Source organism: Mus musculus, chromosome 13, assembly GCF_000001635.26.
Source record: "Mus musculus strain C57BL/6J chromosome 13, GRCm38.p6 C57BL/6J".
NCBI classification, from domain to species: Eukaryota; Metazoa; Chordata; class Mammalia; order Rodentia; family Muridae; genus Mus; species Mus musculus.
In genome coordinates this window covers 41,603,289-41,624,039 of record NC_000079.6, presented here as the reverse complement: position 1 = coordinate 41,624,039, position 20,751 = coordinate 41,603,289, and the positions used below count along the sequence as shown (strand labels likewise).

At 43.2% G+C, this 20,751-nt stretch overlaps 1 protein-coding gene and 1 long non-coding RNA gene across 5 annotated transcripts in view; one reads left to right on the top strand and one right to left on the bottom strand.

Moving 5' to 3' along the window:
* The window catches only part of Tmem170b (transmembrane protein 170B), a 35,473-nt gene extending 17,315 nt beyond the window's left edge, over nucleotides 1–18,158 (bottom strand). For both annotated transcript variants that reach the window (NM_001163572.2, NM_001368686.1), the window contains exon 1: nucleotides 17,728–18,158. In NM_001163572.2, coding sequence (NP_001157044.1) covers nucleotides 17,728–17,824 — 97 coding nt within the window. In that variant the 5' untranslated portion in view covers nucleotides 17,825–18,158. The remainder of the gene's footprint in view (nucleotides 1–17,727) is intronic.
* Gm32184 overlaps nucleotides 17,964–20,751 on the top strand; it is a 92,184-nt gene continuing 89,396 nt past the window's right edge. For all 3 annotated transcript variants that reach the window (XR_382252.4, XR_382253.4, XR_873286.3), the window contains exon 1: nucleotides 17,964–18,481. This is a non-coding gene — a long non-coding RNA (predicted gene, 32184). The remainder of the gene's footprint in view (nucleotides 18,482–20,751) is intronic.

Below are 20,751 nucleotides of genomic sequence, written 5' to 3'. Positions count from 1 at the left end.
ACCCATGAATGAATATCACATACACAGATCTTGGGAAATGATTTCATTTTAAAAAGAGAAAAAATTCTGTCACATGATTCACCTTGGATGAACCTTGAGTACTTTTGTCGAGTGAACCCATCAGTCACTGAAGGGCATGTATTACATGATCTTTATGAGTACTGGGGTCACTTAGTAACAACCAAATCACAAGTGGAGGACATAGATTACCCTCTGGTGAGACATAGTAATGGGAACAGGAGATAGAAATCAGCTATGCAGTTTGGAGCAGAGTCCTCAAAAGTGAACAATTCCATTCTGCTCCTCTGCCAGAAGCAGGCACTGTCCTTGGTTCTCCAGCTACAAATGCCAGAGTCATGGTTTCTTATCTCCTCCTACATGAACATTCCTGTCTACAGGCTGTGCTTGGGTGGGTGACCCAAACTCCAGTCCAAACATTCATCTCTGGTGAACAGCTTTGGAGCCAGGACTTCACATTTCCATGGTAAAAATTAGTTATATCTATTTCCAAATTCTGGCCTATCTCCTAAATGATTTTAGGTCCCCATTTTTGAAGGAGGAATGTTACAGGAGCCATAAAGGCCACTGAGTATGGACCCCTTCTATAATGGGGTCTATTCTGGCCCTAGGTAGTCACATGGCGTCCTGATCTGTTCTGAAGGTTAGATTAGGTTGTCTCCTCTTTTGAGAGTTAATCCACCTGGACTTGTCAATTACCTAAGCCTCTGACCAAGGCCTCAGAAGACTAAGGTAAAAGGGGGAGGGGAGTAATTGTCACCTTAACAGTGTAATATACTTATTTTTCCCAGAAGCCTCCTGCTCTCAGAACAGTCACTTGCCAAGCCACCATCAGCAGCTCAGCCTTCCTAAGTTCTGAATCACCTGCTCATGTAGCCTGCAAGTTCTCATTGAGGAGAAGAAACCAGAACTCTCTTTGGCATTCCTGGCCAGAGAATCAAAGACAAATTCTGCTTCTGGACAAAGACAAGAATGAAACTGTTCAGGACCTAGTAACTTATCCTTCTGTCTTTTCATCTGTTTCTTCCCTTTAGATACCAGCCATGCCTGGACAGCTTCCTCTGACATTTTGCATTTCCTTCCTTTTCCTCTGAAGACACACCCTGTTCCTTGTCCTGTGTGCCAAGTGGCTGTTTGCTGGCCTCAATACCTAACTCAAAAGGTGAGGTTTTCCCCTCTTGGAACTCTCATTCTCCTTACTCCCGGCAGCTGCTCAGGTGGCCAGCCTGCCTTCGCCACTGTTTTGTTGTTGTTGTTTTGTTTTTAAAGAAAACTCCAATACAATTATCCTTGAGCTTCCTTCTGAATTCATTCTTAAATTCTTCTTATCTATGAGACTACAAGCCCAAAGAGACTAATTTCTTGAGTAACATGTGGCCTCTCAGGTGGAGCTCCCCAAGACCTCTAGTAGGAAGGAAAGTCCAGATGTTGAATTGGCATCTGAAGTGAGCCAGTCTGTGGGACTGAGCCCTTGACTTGTGGGACCAGGTGTTACTCCAGGTGAAATGTCAGAATTGAAAGGAATGACAGGACACCTAGTTGATGCCTTGGAGAACTGCTTGTCCCAGAGTCTTCCCTGTTAGAGTAAATAATCAATGTGTTTCATTATATGTTTATTTTTATAACCACTATTTTAAGAGATAAATAAGTTAAAATGTGTAAAACGTGGATATAAGTTTCTAACATTTATTTTTAAGTCAAGACAATAAATAACAAAAAATTAAAAACAAAAACTATCTTGAAAATGAAGAAAGGTACAAAAGAGCAACATGGTGGTCAGGGGACTGCTCTCCACTGAGTGTCAGTCAGGGAGTCACTGTGTGAGTTCTACGGCCACACACACCTAACACTGACCCTGCTGGAGCGCTCTCTCTCTCTCTCTCTCTCTCTCTCTCTCTCTCTCTCTCTCTCTCTCTCACACACACACACACACACACACACACACACACACAGATACGGGGTGGGGGTGGAGAGAAGGGGTGTACAAATGAGAACAAGCACATCTACGGTTCTGGAGGAAGCTGAGTAGAGACCGAATGGGTGTCAGTAACTCAGCTGTGTCTTAGAAATTAAGCTGATGTCTTAGAAAGACATCCATCAGGCCAACTGGATAAAAGGCCTACCAGCTCTCTCCTCCATATTATTTCCTACTGCTGCTGTGGAGTTATAATTATCTCAGAATGAAAGGTTTAATCATTAGGAAGAGAAGGACAGAAATACACAAAACAAAATTGAGAGCATGGGCTCTCCTGCTACACACAGAACAGAATCAGAAAACTTGATCGTTTCAAGGAGGAGACAGCTGACATATTTCACAATGTGTGCTAAATAAAATACCACACATGCTTCCCAACAATTAAAGACTCTGATAATTAAGAGAAAAGGTGCTTTCATATCATAGCCTAACAGCTTCAACCATAATTGCATTAAGAATTGAAAAGTTTACCTAGCTCAGCAGATATCTGTATATTAAAGAATATACAAAGTGAGCCCAACAAAGTGAAATGTAGGGAAGGGGTGAGTGTCACCAGCAAGTGCTTTCCACATCCTACTCTGGACCAGCACAATCTCAGGGCGGTCACAAACAATGCAGTGCCAGATGTCAACAAAAGCCTGTGTGCCCAGCAAACTCAGGAGAGCTGAACCCATTTCTTACCCCAAGGTCCTCTTCCATGTCCCTGTACTACACGAGGGAGTAATTCTTGACTATAGTTAACGTGTGGACACAGTGTTATCTAACATAAAAGTGGGGCTATTTACTCACTGAATATCTTACCTCGATACAGTAAATGTACTTAATAAGGAAAAGGGGAGTTCAAGTTCAATGTTTCATAAAGATCCGAGCTATCAAAAGACAATACACTAATATACAACCTCATGAGGTCCCAAGGTCCAGGCCAGCATCATCTGTCAAGTTAACTTTGATCAAACTACCCCAAAGTTAGGTTTATAAGCATGGTTCCATTTTATTCTCTTAATTATCCTATATTATTCACCTTAGAAAACACTGACCTCTGCTGCTAATATTATTAGGTTGAATTCAGAGTTGCTACTACTGTTTTTAATTTCCTGACATTTCAACATGGCCTTCAGGGTAGAGAGGGTCTCCTTAAATCTTGGTCACTCTGGGCAAGCAAGTCTAAGGACCCACTCCCCAGTGGCAATCACAGAAAACCTTTGGCTCAAGTAAAGAGAACTATAGGACCTCAGTAATAGGCACCCATATACCTAAGGAAGAATGATACCAAGAGGGTACTCTCAGAGTCTTTTTCTCCTTTGTTGCAGCCACCAAACAGTGGATCTCTAGAATGTATTCATTTGGAAAGGCCATCGAAGTATTTGTACTAAAACCATCATATCAGTTAACAAAAGTCTGCTCCGATATGACATGCAGTATAATGAGACTGAAAGCAGAGCATCTCATTTGATTATAGCACATATTTTGGGCAAATGCAAGCCCAACATACCATGATGTCCTCTTGTGGTCTTGGGCCTATCCTGCATGGTTCCAGGGACTGACCTGACTAGAGTCAGGAAGGAAGGGAGGAAGGGAAAGAAGGGAGGGAGGGAGGGAGGGAGGGAGGGAGGGAGGGAGGGAGGGAGGGAGGGACGGACAGACGGATGAACATAGAGATTGGGTAGACTAGTCTCTGATAGAGAAGCCACAGTACTCCAGAAGCTTAGCACGTGTATTATATACAGTTGAACAGGGAGGCGGGGCTATTACATACAGATAAACAAGGGGCAGGTTGACAGAGACAGTAAGAAGTCTTCAGGAGGAGTGGTGGGAAAGCTAGGATGAATTCTTTTCCTGCATATAGGATCAACATTCACACTTGGACCAGAGGAAGACTTTGCTGACCCTCTGAGCCTCACCTGAGGAAAAGCTTGTCCATTTCCAATGGGCCTGAGTGAAGCGTTGGTCCTTGACATGGGCAGCTCATGGCAACAACACACCCCCACTCACAACTTCACTCACTCAGCTTCCTCTGCTCCCTATAGTCTTACACTTTGCTTTACATAAGATCCAACCAGGCTTCATGTTTTGGGTCTTATAATAACTTCCACAACAGAAATCATTAAGAACAGGGGGCATGCTGAACCAATCACAGCAGCATGGCACTCTACAAAGCCCACAAATCCGTCCATGGTAGGGTCAGGCTAAACTATGCATTGCAAAACAGGGAGCAAAACCTGACTAAATGTTCACCAACAATTTCCAAATATCCAACAACTGGCCGACAGGCAGTATTCACAATACTAAAGTTCCCAATTCCCCTTCCTGAGCTTAACCAAATGTGAACTTGCTGATGTGTGAGCACTGACCTGGACCACTACGCTGTATCAGAGGCAGCCGACAGCCATGCCCACTATCTCAGAGAGGGAAGTGTAGCTACCCAGCACTGGCAGAACTGGGTGGGGCAACTGTTTAGCCTGCACAGCTAATGTGAACATGTAGACCCATCCCACCCTCACCCCACCCTTACTTCTATCTGTCCATCTCCCATCTAGCTCCTCCAACTAGGCAATAAAGGAAAGAGGCCGCATCAGATGACACTGCTGGTGCTAAACAAGCTATACAACAAACAGCTAAAAATGACAACACATGAAGTAAACACTTTGAAGTGCCTCATGCAAATAATCACAATAACTCAGTGCAAGAGACATGTCTGCTCCCAGAACAACACAGCCTTCCTAGTCAGTTGCCACATGCAGGGCTACCTTCCCCTCACACCAACTTCATCTGGGTCACTGCAGTGTGTCTGCTTATTTTCTGGTGAGACTGAGAGAAAGAGAATGTACTCTAGTTTCCAAACAGTACTAGAATAGCTCGCTCCCATCTGTGACAACCATCAGCCCTAGTTACCAAGTCACTCACTATCTTCTATGCTTTTGTTCTTAATCTGAACAAACATAGTTTATGATAAATTAATCTCTTGAGACACCTAGAAATCACTGAGTAAAAACATCAGAGAGAGGCAGACACTGGGTGATCTGCTTGTTAGAAACCAACCAAAGACCTGGTATCAGATACATAAGATGGATGACGGGTAACAGTATTTTAAAGTGTTCACTATTGAACACAGTCTAAAATACTTCTGAACATTTGTACTGAAAATATGTTTTTTAAAAATTGGGCTTTATTATATTTTTTAACTCATCAAGGAGATAAAATGCTCTATTAAGCTAATGGCTGCTCCTGAGAATTACCTAAAAAGCAACTTATTCCCTAGAGGTAAGACCTAATCAATTATATTTCTATCAAATCCTTCCAGTAGTCATAATGTGTAGCACAGATGCAAACAGTGGGCTACCATTACATAAAAAAATTGTTTATTTAAATATTCTAGTACACGAATAAGACACACATTGAACATTTAGTCCTTAAAAAGAGAACATTTAGTTCAGAGTTGGGCAGTGGTGGTGCAAGCCTTAAATCCCAGCACTCGGAAGGCAGAGGCAGGAGGATCTTTGCGAGTTCAAAGCCAGCCTGGTCTACATAGCAAGCCAGAAAAACCAGGCTGTTACACGGAGAATCCCTGTATCAAAAAACAACAAAGAAACAAACAAGGGAAGAGAACAACAGGACTGGAGAGATGGCTGAGCTGGCTAAGAGTGCTTGCTATGCAAGCATGAGGACTTGCGTTCAGATGCCGCACACGACAAGCCGGGTATGTGGCCCAGGCCTAAAACCTGAGGTCAGAGAAGGGTAGAGGCAGGAAGATGCCCATGTCTTACTTACTGACTTCCAGAATAGCTGAGGAAATACAAGCCCCCAGTTCAGGAAGAAACTCTGCCCTCAGAGACACAGTGATAGAGGAATGCACCTGATGTCATCTTACGGCTCCTATGCACGGGCAGGTATGCATTCCCTCAACACACACACATGTGGACACGGACACACACATGTGGACACGGACACACACACACACACACCCCTTTGAAATAAAGTTACCAGCAAACAGGTAAAAACCCACTATTCAACATATTCTATCCCCCAAGCTGAAAAACACACATAAAAGACTATGTTTGGGAACTGTTTGTAATTTTCTACTGTATGTAAATAGTCCATGTAATATTTTTAAATAATGTGATAAAAAAACGTGACTGTAGAGTTGGTTTTTTTTTTTTTTTCATTCCAGAGAACCGAAATATACAGAATTTGCTCCCACTACATTGCTAACAGCAGAAACTTCTGATCCTGTATTGATTGAGTTATGGGATACATTACATTCATAATTTGGTAAGGCCCCCTAGATTTGGGCCAATAAATACATACAGCCTAGGAGTCATGTCTGCTCTGCATTGTTTCTGAACAATCTCTGGCTAAAAATGATTGTACAGTTAAAGAAGATTTTTAAATATATAAAAAGCAAAATTTCATAACAAATTCTACATGAATACCAGCTAGTATGCTCAGACCATCCATGGATGCTATCATACTACTATGGTAGACAGAATAGTTGTAACACAGATAAGAAGGGCCACCAAGCCAAATACCTTTAGTGAATTCACTACTTACAGAATATAAGTGCTGGATTCAGGCCTGGGACAAACTTGGCTAAGGTGCATATTTTACGTACAAAGCAGGCCTGGCCTCCAGGTTCTCCCAGCATCCTTCAGTTCCTGCCAGTTACACTGCACGGCTGGCACACCATACCTCTGCCCTGCGTTCCACGCCAGGGGCTGGGTTTCCTCTCCCTGAGAAGCCCTTCCCTGTACAACCCAGACATTCTGCTCTCTCCTTCTCTCCCCCTCCCTACAGTCTCTCTCTCCCTGCCTATGCATGCTCTTTTTTCTCTTCCTTCTTCCGCAGCAATTTCCCAGGCCTACTTCCTTGGGATCAGTGAACCTGGCCAAGAGCTGTCCCCCAATAAACCTGCCTCTATATACTTTAATTCGGCTTGAATTGACTCATTTTGTTGATGGAGAATAACTTATGGATAAGAATTTTTGATTTAGAGTAGCAGTTTTCAACACCTGGGTCAAGATTCCTTGGGGTGGGGGTCGAACAACCCTTTCACAGGGGTTGCCTAAGAGTATTAGAAAACAGATATCTATATTATGATTTATAACAGTAGCAAAATTACAGTTATGAAGTAGCAACAAAACCAAATGTTATGGTTGGGAGTCACTACAACATAGGGGACTGTGTTAACAGTTAAAGGAAACATTAGGAAGGTTGAGAACCACAGCTTTAGAGGATAATAGCATTCCACTACTGTCATTCAGGGCTGGGGTCTAAATCTAGGGTCTTGTGCCTTGTACATGGCAATCACACACTGGGCACTGGGATTTTTCTAATGTTTCCCAGGTGATTTTCACGTACAGTAGAGCATCATCTCTAAGACTCGATGTTCAAATCACACAACTGTATGTGATTGAAAAACTCTGATCTGACCGAAGCCAAAAGCTGTTGGGAGATATGGTAAGTTGGAGCCAAAGCAGGTAGGGATTCTAGATACACTTTAGGGTGAAGGTGGAAGGTTTGGGGCAGCCAACCAAAGAAGTCTTTCATTTTTAAACTCTGGACAATTTCATGTATGTATACACGATATTATGATAATTTGCACTCTCATTACCTCTGTCATCTCCCCCTTCTTCTGACTGCCCTTCTTCCTAACCAGTCCCTACTATTGTCATACGCCTCTCCCTCCCTTCCTCCTTCCCCACTGTGTGTGTGTGCACGTGTGTGTGTTTGTGTGTATATAGCCACAGCTCCTACTGTGCTCATGATTGCAATGACCCTGCCATAGCTTGGACTTACTTCAGATTTTAAATACAAAAGTTATATAACCAAATTTAACTTTTAAAAACATTTCTCTGATATTTACAGGAAACTGAGACTGGAGCAGATGAGCAATTGCAATACTGTCAGGAGTCCTGGACTTGGATACTAACCTTAAATGGAAAGAACTTGAGACATATTTAGGAGGACCACTGGTCTAGCCTGGATAAGGGGACAATAGAGATGTCCTATCTGGCCATCCGGGTTTCTAGAAAGGATCCGTAGATAGATAAGAGTAAATGGTTTACACCCATGAAAAAGCATGTTTGGTCTATCTACAACACTTAGCCAAATGCTAGTGAGAGATGAAAACTAAAGAAAGGAAACACAGGAAAATGTCAAATCCATCAAGTTAATATGACCTATACCTTGAGTTTATATGTTAAACTACCACCTAAATGTGGCATCTGTTTTGTCATACTTAAAAAACTGTTTACTCAAACAGTAAATGTGAATCAGAATTTAGGATATAGAAAACTACAAAATCATCACTCCTCCTTAACAGATATAGAAAATCAAAACTTCTCCTCAGTTCATGAGGAAGGTATTAGGCAATAAAGTCAAAAGACACCCTACCCCCATGGCTGGGCACCACATAAGTGAGTAAGAAAAACCAGAGTGCTGTCCTCAGTAAAACGACATTGCGAGAGACACACATTGTCTCCTTGGTGTGCTCTAGGAAGACTGGGTGGTGGCAGATTAGAAAAGCCACCTGTGGATGTAAGTAGGCCAGACAGGAGGAGCGAAGAGCCTGCCTCTAGGGATCCTTTTACATAGAGCAAACACCTTCAGCCACTGGGGAGGCCCGCAAACCTCGATACCCTCCAGAGACAAACAGAAATATACTGTTAATTCAGTATGGGGAAGGATGGAAGGAGAAGACTGTCCACAAACCAAGAGTTCTACCCCAAGCAGGGGTCCATTCCTACTGAAGGCATGGAAACTCCTACCCAGGACCAAGCGCAGACAAAAGTCAAGCTTGGCCAGCAGAGCTCACAAAGGCAGGGAATCCCCACAGTAAGCCTAGCGCTGTCACTAGCAAAAGCTCAGCAGCAGGCATGCACACGAGGGGACCCTACTGCATGCAGGCACGCAGAGATGACTGAAGGCTGACAATGGAGCACTAACTCGAGGCTTCCCAGGTCCCATCTCAAGCACTATACACAATAGCAGCAACCTCCAGAGAGTGTGAAGCATTTGGTACAGCAAGGGTAACCACAGCAACAGCTAAACTCAAGTCCAGCCCAACCAAGCCTGGATCACTGCTGGTCTTTTCCAAGAGTGAAGATTCTCTGTCTTATTCTATCTTGCATCCAACAATAAAAACGGAGATACACTAAAACCAGGGAAACCCACCAATAAGAAATACAGCAAATCAACATAACTCTGACCCAGATGGCACAGTCACAAATCCACCAAGCAGGGGTGTTAAGACCTAGGTGGAAACTCTTAGTGTTAAAAGGGAACGCTATGAGAAGTTGAACAAACCACATTAGTTAAAGCAAAAACAAAGCAAAACAACAACAAACAACAGTCATTTCAGAACTGAAAGAATGTCCAAGGGCTAGGAAGCAGTCATCAAACAGCTCTTATCCTACAAGTGCACTAAAGGGCTGAAGAAGGGCTGCTTGAAAAGAAGAGAATCCAAAGATTAATGAGACATTTACATACAAAGGAAAATTTGTTTTCTGGAATCCTCATAAGAATTTCTGGAGCTAGAGAGATGGCTCAGTGGTTAAGAACATTGACCACTCTTCCAGAGGAGACAGGTTCAATTCCCAGCACCATGTGACAGCTCAGAATTGTCTGTAATTCTAAGATCTGACACCCTCATATAGACAAACATGCAGGAAAAACACCAATGCACATAAAATAAAAATAAATAAATTTAAAAATGTTTTCTGAACTTTCCTTAACTCTTTAAAATTTCTGTCAGTTTTCCCTTAATATCTATTATTATTGTTATTATTATTATTAATCTTGTTTTCTTTTATCAGACAATGTCTCTCTACATAGCACTGGTTAGCTTGGAATTCACTATGTAGATGAAGCTGGCCTTGAACTCACAGAGATTGGCTTGACTCTGCTGAGATTAAAGGCATGGTGGTGCATGCCTAGATCAAAATTGACACTAGTTAAGTGCTACAGGTAAAGAAAGCAAGGTTTGGGTGATACAAGCTTGCCTAAAGTAAGACAGCTTGTGGCTGGAGAGACAGTTAAGTGGTTAAGAGCACTTGTTGCTCTTGCAGAGGACCCAGGTTTGCTCCCCAACACCAACATGGTGGCTCACAACCATCTGTAACTCCAGTTCCTGGGGATCCAATGCTCTCTTCTGACCTCCCCTAGACACTGGGCACACGTGTGGTACACATACACACATGCAGGCAAAACTCACACATTTTAAAACAAACAAATCTAAAGAGAAAAGAAAAAAAAAACAGAGTGAGACAGCTGAACAAGACAGCAGCAACCAAATTTTTCCTGACACAAATTCTTTTGTTTCTTTAGACTCTATATATAGACATAAACCTAGAAGAGCCACATAAGCTTAGTGTCAGGGACACTTCAGTAACTTACATCTTATGTATTTACACACACTTTAAATATTTAATTCTTCTATATACTTTGGATTTAATAAAACTACTTAAATTTCTTATTACATTAATAGGGATCATTCTTTATGGCTAATGATTATGTAAACAAAATATTTCAATATAAATTATGATAAAGCCAATCATCCTTTGCCTTTGAAAGTGAGCTGTTCATATAGAGATCCTGTCTGCTGTCACCCTAGATATGCCGTGTAAACATATATCACACGCTACAGCATCACTAAACCTCATCCCGAGACTTCTTAGTTTTTAAGCACACATTCTCATTTGCTGAGCATGCAATGGCAGAATTACCTGAGAGCTGGTTTAAACTCCTTGAAGACCCATACTTTATATATAGGACTGGGACCTCCCCAGTACAACCAGCCCCAGTGGTTCCCATAAGCAGCAGGTTTAAAACTACATCAGCCTGAAGTTGTGCACAGCAGAGGGATAAGAGAATCTAAGGTAGAAACCTCATTTTCTATTACTGCTTAAAAACAAAACAAAACAACCAACCTTTGCTTGGCACACACATCTAAGGGCATCACTCCTGTTAGCAAAGTATGCCTGGAACATTCTACAAGCAACCGCTCTCTGCTCACTTCCTACCAGCATACAAGGTCATTCCCCACTCTTCAGTTATTTCACAGTCCCCCTCCCTCCAAAGTCAACAAGCCATAAAGAAGCTCTTCTGAAAGTGTCCAGTCCTCCATGATCATTTTGTCTGTTTAGCAGTATGTACCAATGGCCAGCCTGGGGATCTCAGCTCTTGAAGGGACTTCACACAGCTACTCTATGGGACTCTACATGTCAAGCAACCTTCTCTCTTGTCAGCTTCTCTTTCTCTAAGATGGCATGCCCGTGCCCTCTGCGCTGACACCATTGCTCCCTCTGAAGGCTTCTTTCCCTTTCCCCACACCTATTTAAGTGTTCAAGCTGGCGACCAAGCAGGCCCAACTGTGCCAGGCAAACCTGCTTTTGTTTTCCAGTTCCATACTAGACAGGAGCTGGCCCATGTGGCAATGGAATACAACCTGACTATACAATAACACTTGCAGATTGGGGTCAATGGACTCTGCGGCTTCTCTTTTGGTCTAAGCCCTCCCACCTTTTGTGGGGAAAACAACAGTGACCAGTTCCATGGAAGCCCTCCTGCCACCTACTGCATCAATATGCTTGTGGAAACTGTGTCTCTGGTCCCAGGGCAATCTGCAGAGATCACAGGCCCAGCTGACAGATGGACTGGAGCATCCAACCCAGTATTCCTCCTGAGCAGCTGACCTGTGATATGCCCCTTATTCTGAGCTATGAAATTTGAGAGTAACTGTAAGTCAGCATTGGCAAATAGCTCAAATTTGTAAGCTAATACTCACTGCAAAGAGGCCTGCAAGGGTGGTCACCACATTCTAGTCACCTCTGTGTTTACCACAGCTCTGCGTCCAGGTAGTTACTCAACATTTGCTGGACAGCAATGACGCCTCAAGTCCTGATCTGCATGCTCTGTAAGCAGGGGCAAAATGTCTCCATGACTGTGCCCTTGGTTTAAAGATGGAGTTAATGGAGCCTACTACATGGAATCTTGTGAGAATCAACTAAAACCACATGAAATCTTCTTAGAGCCATGTCCTGCTCACTGAAAATGTTTAGGAAAATGTTATGTCCTACAAATAAAGTTTTTAGCATGGACATGTGCCCATCCTTAAAACTAAAATGCTAAACACAAATTGTTTTATATAAGGATAATATAAGCTATGGTGAATTATGAAAAAAATCAATGTATTCTCAAGTACACAGCACACACCTCAAAGGAAGGGCAAGGACAGAGCATGGTAGTAAGCTGATCGTGTCTGCACAGTCCCCCCACCCCGACCCCCCAAAGGTACACTCCACCTTCTTTAAGTCCCGTAGGACGTCATTATGTGCCCCTAGGTTACATTCTACAGTTTATATTATAGCATAGGCATTTAGACTTGGGTTAAATCTGGCTTTTCCTACTTCCATCAAGTTGAGAGAAAAGTTTCCTTAAGCTTAGTCTACTTAGTTCAAGGTCACCAAATGAAATTGATAATTTAATGGTATTTCTTCCATGTGTTGATGGCACCACTATGTAGTCTACAATTAAATGTTATTGCTTAAATACTAGGTCATTAAAATATCCAAGTAGCCTATCACACCTTATATAATCATACACAATATAATAAATTATTTAGACACTAATTACAGTGAGACATATGTGAAATGTTCTCTTCATTTCAGGCACACAGAGATGTTGAGTAGCCATGTTTAGGATTTTTCCTCTGGGTCAGTGCTCAACTCTCAGGGCTTGCTTCTCACATCTGATCACTTTTATTCTGGCTTCCTTCCATGGACCCGATGTCCCTTCCTTTTCCATTTCCAAAACAGTTGCCAGACACACAACACCTCTGACCTGTCTCCATGATTATCTCACTGTCTTAGTTACTAAAGAAAGCAGAAATAAAAGAAGTCATATTGTGTAGTTAATTATTAAAGAGTCAAAAGGAATAGCCTACATAATCTTAAAATGAATCCTCAATACTCCAGAATGGGGGCTTATGTACACTTCCAAAATAATGGAGTGGAAATGGAGTGAGAGCCAATGGCAGTAAGACTAAGTTTTCAAAGCTTACAAAGTGTTCCGCCAGACACACAGTGGGCCTTCTAGAATGATGCATGATACAAAATTCAACTCTGTCTGCAATCTATGCTATAAAACAAGAATAAGAAATGCCAATCGCATGTTTCAATAATAGTCAATTGTGGTATATGGCACAAATACCAAAAAAGCATAGTGTCTGATTAATGCTGCAGTTGCTGGATGAGTGACATCAGTGGATTTCTGAGACTGCTCTCTACATACGGCCGCCTTCATAAGGTATGGGAATCTAGTGGTGAACACAGCCACACCAAGGGAGGCACAGCTATCTGAAAACAACGACGGGGAAGGCACCAACTGAACCACCAGCCAGTGGTCAGTGAACCATTCCTCCCTTTTTGGCTGACTGCAAAAACAGTTTATATCAACTATAAAGCTCCAAACATAAACTATAATAATATGTACATGAATATTCTAAAAGTAAAAAACATAGAGAAATAGAGACTCCAAATTACAAGTAGTTTGACTTATCCATTTTCAGCTTTGCAATGTTGTAAGCCTATGCCTACACAACCATTCAGTTCTGCACTGTGTGCTTGATCAACAAGAAGACTTCTGGTCAACCAGGGCTACAGCAGATCATTTAAGACAGGTCAGGCTAAGTGTTGGTCTTGGTAAATAGCTGTATAAGTACCTTTTCTGTTCATAATTTAAAAAAATTTACAATGAGTTTATCAGACTATAACCATCATAATTTGAGGAACAACTGTACATACATACATATACATATGTAAAATGAATGGTATATATCTTTCATCATATATTGGACCCCAGACTCTCAACACTTATTACCAATAAAGAAAAAGAGGGGTGGGCTTGCCCCACATTTTCTGCTGTCAAATAGAAAGTGGACAACTTAAGACAGTACCCACTTTTCTTCCAGGGCCTAATATCCCTTTCCAAGACTAACCCTGTTATATTTGCCCAGCAGTTTAAGGATCTGCCTTTTCTGAAGGAAAAATTCTTCTCTAAATCCTTAGTAACCAAATTTGGATCAGAATACAAATTGGGAGCCAAATCAGTTAAGAAAAACAAAATAAAACAAAAAGATACAGCTAATAATTAGTAATTTTTAAAAAATCAACTTACAAAGCTGAAAAGTTAGACATAGTATGGACTCCCACTTCAGAGTGAGGGGTGGGAATTTAGAATACAGTCATAGAAAAAGGTATTTGTGAATGAAGAAAGGAAACCATTCATCTCTCTAGTAGGCTAAAAAGGCCTATAACCTATTCAGGGCTAAACAAATGAAGGATCCTAAAACTTACACCCCAGTAAAAGGGGTAGACACACAGAAACTGTGGACAGCCGTCTTCTAGTGGCAGACACAGGATCTGAGAATGGCTGTTCTCAGACTCCTTGTAAGTGTCTCTAAAACAGAGAGCTATCAAACAGCTGATCATGTCTGAGAGGATTCCTAAGACAGGAAATACAGTGAACATGGGTCGGTAGCTTTTACAGAATGATAGCCACTCAAAAGGTTAGAAAGCATTGTTTTCTCAATAGTATCTCACATTTTCTAGCATCTTTTATTTACTGGACCAATTAGCCAACCATCATTCAAGATTCCAGTTTCTGTGGCTTTGGCTACCTGCTTCATCAACCACTTAAGAAATAGTAAATGGAAAATTCTAGGAACAAACAACTCATACATTTTAACTTGCTGGCCATTCAGACATCTTATGCTGTTCGACTCTGTCTCACTCAAAGCAAGAATCATTTCTGTCAAGGGTATACGGATTCATCTCACTTATCAGATAGATTGTTAGCTATCAGATAGCAGTGTGATACTTGTGTTCAAATAGCCCATTTACTTACTTAATAGCACCAGAGTGCAACAGTTGTGATACAGGGAATTTTATTACACTGCAGAGTTAAAAACATTTTGGCTTTATTGTGATATTGTTAAGCATCTTACTGCATCTAATAGAAACTAAACCCTATCATAGGTGTGTGTGTAATCAGGACTAGATGCTATCTGTAGTTTCAGGCAGTCCTGGGGTTAGGGGGGAAGGGGGGGGAAGAGAGAGAGAGAGATGGAGGGATATATTGGAATGTATGGGGCCCAGCTACTGGGGATACCTTTACATATCCTCAGGCTGGGACAGATATGTGCCAGGCTAATCTTAAGTATCATAAGACTTACTACCTCTCAGACCTGTCTGCCTTAAGTAGCTATGTGGGGCAGAAAGGATGGGCGTGGAACTGAGGGTGGGGACAGGGACAGGCTCTGGCCCTGCCTCTGATCAACATCGCTCACCACAGGCTGCTAAGAGTGACACAGAGACTCTAGTGCCTGCTCTAGGTTACTGCTTCCAGTTCTCCTCTGTTTACATTTATTCCTATCAAAGGAGCACATACATAAGACTGTTTTCCAAAGGTAGACCCCCTGCTTTTTAGGTAAAATCCTAAGAAAAGAATAATATCACACTTGCTCGTGTGTACAAAGAACAGAAGCAAGAGTTTATTTCCCTTTGATTTGGTATTTAACCCAGGTTCCTAATACCTAGACTTCTGTAATTCCTTCAGCTATAATCCAAGATAGCCTGCCTTGTTTTATACTATGCTTCTTTTTAGTATCTGTTTTACTTGCAAGTTTGCTATGATGCCAAATGTCTTCTGAATTAACAGAAAATGTAAAGATTTTTTTCATGTTAGCTACCAAACATAAGCTTGCTCTCTGCTTCAATGTCTGTAAAGTGAATATAAACAAGCTCTCAAAAACTGTTGAAAATATCAAATAAAGAAAAATGGAAACCAAAATTCAGCACAGAATACAAATGCATTCAGTGGGCACGTGCCTGCCTTCCAAGTCTGGGAGATGATTGTGTACAAAAGTTGCTTCAACACCCCATTGTACTTTAAGGGCACGTTTACTCCAGTGAACTACAACACAGCATCAGGTTTAAATCCTGCATTAGGTATTATTTCACAACCTCACTTTAATAAACATGGATTCAGCACTTATTATGTGCCAGATTATGCTAGGACTCATAATTTAGCAAGACAAAGACCTTACTCTCAAAACACATTCAAGCTAAAAGAGATAAAAATTATAATGTGATTAAAAACAGAAGTAGGTACAAAGAGCAGAAGTAGCAGGATGAAGCAAGAAATTCACCCTGTCTGATGGAGCAGAGGGCAAAGCTGAATGAAGAGCTGTACAGTGGTAACGGGAAGACACTCGGAGGCAGACTGGTTCGGAAGGCCCACTTGCTCACTATCTGGCTTAGGGCAGTTTAATTTGCCTGAATTGCTTTGTGTATATGCTTTGCAGAGTTGGAGTAATACTCAGTAAATGGTGAGCTTATTGTCTCCTCTTAGGAGCTGAATTTGCTTGCTTATTTTGGACAGGCTAAGCAGTACAGGCTAAGCAGTACATGGCACAGCAGACAGCATCTCTTGACTATCAAGCTACATACGAAACAGCTTCAGTGAGCCAAGCTGGTCATTAATACAGGCAATATATATCACTAAGTTTTTAATCATTGTACTTTAATAAACAATTCATGCTTTATAAATGTGAATCTGTGGGCAAATACGAACAAGGTCATAAGTAAAATAAAGGGATCTATCTTGAGATGATCTTTATGTAAATTTAACTTTTCAGAACTATAAAAATGCAACTAAGAAGACGCCTCTGCTGGCTCCAGGGTCTCCTTTACTGGTGTGGTTTTCATAAGTAAGGAATTAAGCAACCTGAAAATTTATCTGGGTGGTACGCAATGCCGTTATATTTTTCTCCTTGAACATATGAACCCTGTATCATGCCAGATTTTGCCTATAAGTATACTACATACTATTAATTTGCTATCACACAGATTTTGAAATAGTAACGTTCAATTGGAGTTAAGACATTTTAAAGAACTGAGTTTTTGTTTGGGGTTTTGGTTGTGGTTTCACAAAAGCAGCTACTCCGGAGTCAAACTGTTGACCCTACTGCTTTCCAGTCAATATTACTCTTTAGACGCTATTTTTAAAACTCGGAACTCAAAAGAGTTTAAGCACTTCCACACTGAGAAAACCAGAAGTTTCTTCACAAGCAAACCTGCATATGAAATCATATTATGTGTACTAATGCTTACTCTGACAACCTGATGCTATAACGTAGCTAAACCCCATTCCCAATCACATTGATTAATGAAGGGAAATACACAGAATTCTCCAATTTCACAAATACAGCAACTTGAAGCCAGGAGACAGCCAGACAAAAGGAAATAGCAGAGAAGACAACTGTTTCGACTGCTCTAGACCTTGGTCCAGCCCCTGACCCCGCTATTATCTACTTAGTCATATCTCTCTCTCTCTCTCAACAAATAAAGGAACGAACGGTCGGTCCACCGTGATCACGGTGAGCAGGCAATAGGAGTACTGCAATTGGTTTGACATCTGTCAGCAAGAAAAAGGGCTAAACCAGGAAAGAAAGACTAAAAAAGATCGAAACTGCAAGAAGCGGTGTATGTGCGTGCGCGCGCGCACGGGGAAAGGCGGGGGGGGGGGGGGGGGTTAATGACAGAAACATGAACTGTGATCCAGTCGGGGCACTGGCGCGACTCGCGCGTGCTCCAGCGGCCCGCACCGGGCCGGGTTTGCGGACGCCCCGAACACCCGTGGAGTGGGTCCCCCACCGCTCCCTCCGCCCGGCGCATTACCCGTGAGGTTCCTCAGCACCGTGCCATGGGCCCAGAGGCTCAGGACCTGCTGCACCGACAGGTTGATCATCGAGTGGTCGGCGCCCTCCGCCCTCATCGTCCCCGCGGGGCGGCAGCGGGGCGCTCCGGGGGGCGCCGCTCGGCGGGTGTCGCAGGCAGCGTCCTCCCCGCCGGGGAGACATCGAGGAGCGCTGGCGGGCGAGGCCTGGGGCCGCGGGAGGGACCGCCGCTCCCGCTCAGGGCCCGCGTCGCGCCGCGGGGGCCCGCCACGCCACGAGGCCCGGGTCACGCCGTGAGGCCCGCGCGGAGCGGCAGCCGGCAGGGGCAGGCCGCGAGACGAGGCTCATCGCGGGGACGCGCGACGAGGCAGCGGCGCCCGGCCGCGGCACCTGCCGCCCGCCTGCCGCTCGGCCTTTGGGTAGCCAACACTCGAGGAGCCGCCCCCTCCGCCCGCGACCGCCCCGGGGCGCGCGCATGCGCGTGTCCGCTCCTCGGCCCCGCCTCCCCGGGGGTGAGCGGCTGCGCACGCGCACTGCCTCCCCCCCGCTCCTCGCGCGCGCGCGCGCGCCGCCCTAGGCACCCGGGAGCTCAGGCTGTCGTCGGCTCCCAGCGTCCGCCCGCAGTGGGGCGGAGGGAGCGCCACCTACGTCACTGGCGCCACCGCTGGGTCTCGCCGCTCATTGGCTGCTCCGAGGGAACAGACTCCAAGCCCCTCGCCCCCTCCTGACTGCGCGCCCCCGGAAACCTGAAACCGGTGAGCTGGGCGGGGATGAGAGAGCTGTGTATAGGTCCCGGGAGCTGCCAGGATTTTTGGAGCCTGCGCTTCGCTGCTCCAGATCCTTCCCTCTCCGTGAGGGCGTCTGCGAGCAACTTTTTGCAAAGGTGTAAATGCTCAAGATTTCATTTGTAGGGTTGTCTGAGAGTGCGTCCAGTGACCTGGATACGCCCCTCCCTTTGCTAAATCTACTAAAACAGAAATAGATCCTCTTTGTCATTTCAGCCAGTCTTCTGGCCGGCCAGCAGTAAAATACGAACTCCCCTTAGCTGCAGGATCTGAAACCACTTATTGACGCAGGGCCCCGTAGGTGTCCGAATGAATCCTCCTGGCCAAGGCTGGCTCTAGCGCTTCTTCCAGATAGGACTCTTTTCATCTAAAATTGTGAATCTCCCCAGCACTTAAACTAACTCAGCTTCGTCTCCCTGTCCTTCAAATCCAAGGTCAGCCTCAGAAGCATCTTAACTCCAGTTATGCTAGTTACAGTCTTCCTTGATGTTTGAAACCTTTTAACTTGAAATTAAAAAAAAAAAAATCGTGTTTGCATAAAAAACGTTAGTGCTCCTCACCCCATCCCCCTCGCCCAATTCCATCTTTTTCCAAATACTCTGCTGCTAAAGTTTACAGAAGGAAGTGAAGAAAGAATAGCTAAGCCAATCAAGTGTTTTTGCCCAGTAACTGAAGATTCGAATTGCCTAAATATTGTTGCTTTTGGTGAGCACCTTAAAAATGACAATAATGTATATGCAGGTTTATATTTATGCATGTTTTTGTTTTGCTCCCACAATATAGAAAAAAGTTTGGGCGTCATTAAGAGGAACCGTACTAAAACCTACTATGGTGTAGGGTTCAATGGCTGAATTAAATGTCAATTCAGGAGTATAGACTATCAGACATAAATGAGTTTAACATCAAATTCATTTTAGATAAAGAAGGGGCTTCATTTCTTTCTTTGTTGTTGTTGTTGTTGTTGTTGTTCTTCTTCTTCTTCTTCTTCTTCTTCTTCTTCTTCTTCTTCTTCTCCTATTTTTTTAAATTCTTCCTGGCAGCCATAGTATATGTCCTATCTTTCTAGTCTGAATTAAAGTTCAGAATGGGAAGTTAACCTCATGGTGCTGCGAAGGGATTTAACATTATTAGGTAACATGAGCACATTCACTGACAGATATAGCCAAGCCTCCGAAGGACATGTTAAACTCTCCTGTCGTCAGCTTACAAAATGAACCAGAAAACCTGCTTAACTAGCCAAAGAAGAGATGTTTGTAACAACCGCAGAAAATCACTCATGCTAATGGAGGGCTGTGGTTGCACCAACTACACAGAGGTCCCTTTTGTATCAGCAACACCCATCCTACTACTAGGCTGCCAGGAAAAACTGCTGCCCTAGGCAGAAGCAGTTGCAGGATCAGCTAGAGTCTATCAAGGGCTGTATAGCAAACAGTACAGGGCAAGCTGTTTGAAGCTCCCTTCCTAAGGCATCCATGGATTGTTCCAGATACTTGGTGCTGGTAGAGCGGCTGCTTGGCTGGCAGTCCTTTTGCTCAAGGCTGACAGAGATACAAGGGAGAGTCAACACCTGCCAAATGGTCAAACTAACCCATCCCCAACATCTTTATTAGTAGATGAATATTGGAAAGAGAGCCCATAATTTAAGAAATTACCATTAACAGTAATGGTGTTCATAATGTGTTTTAGCAGTATGTTGATAGTAGTTAACAGCTGCCTATCGCCTGATGGACAGATAGGCCCTCCTCATCTGCCTCACACACATGAGCCTGCCCACACAAGAGTCTTTACCCCAGCAAATGTTTACTGCTTATGTAACCTCAGGAAGATTATGTAAGGCTTCTAACTCTGTTGTTGTGAGTTTTTGTAACTTTCTTGTGAGTCCCTCTACATCCGTCCAAGGAGAAGCGTTCCCGTCTAAAGGAAAATCCTATACGACGACGTTTGAGGTTGGCTCTATGATTGTTTCCGATACTATCACTGCAACTGATAAAACATTTCGGTTGAGAATCTATTGTCCATTCACTCCAAACAATCTAAGATTCGAACATCCCCACTTCCTCATAACTGTTTCCTGCTTTCCCGATCATAGCGCAGCGGATTGAATATTTTGTCACTCGTAAAACCTAAGTGTCTGGTTCTAGCCCTAGTTTGACTGCATTAGCTAATGTGAACACTTAACTACAATGGGTTAGTAATCACTAAGTTTCAGTTTCACTACTTGTACATCTTAATATTTCCTT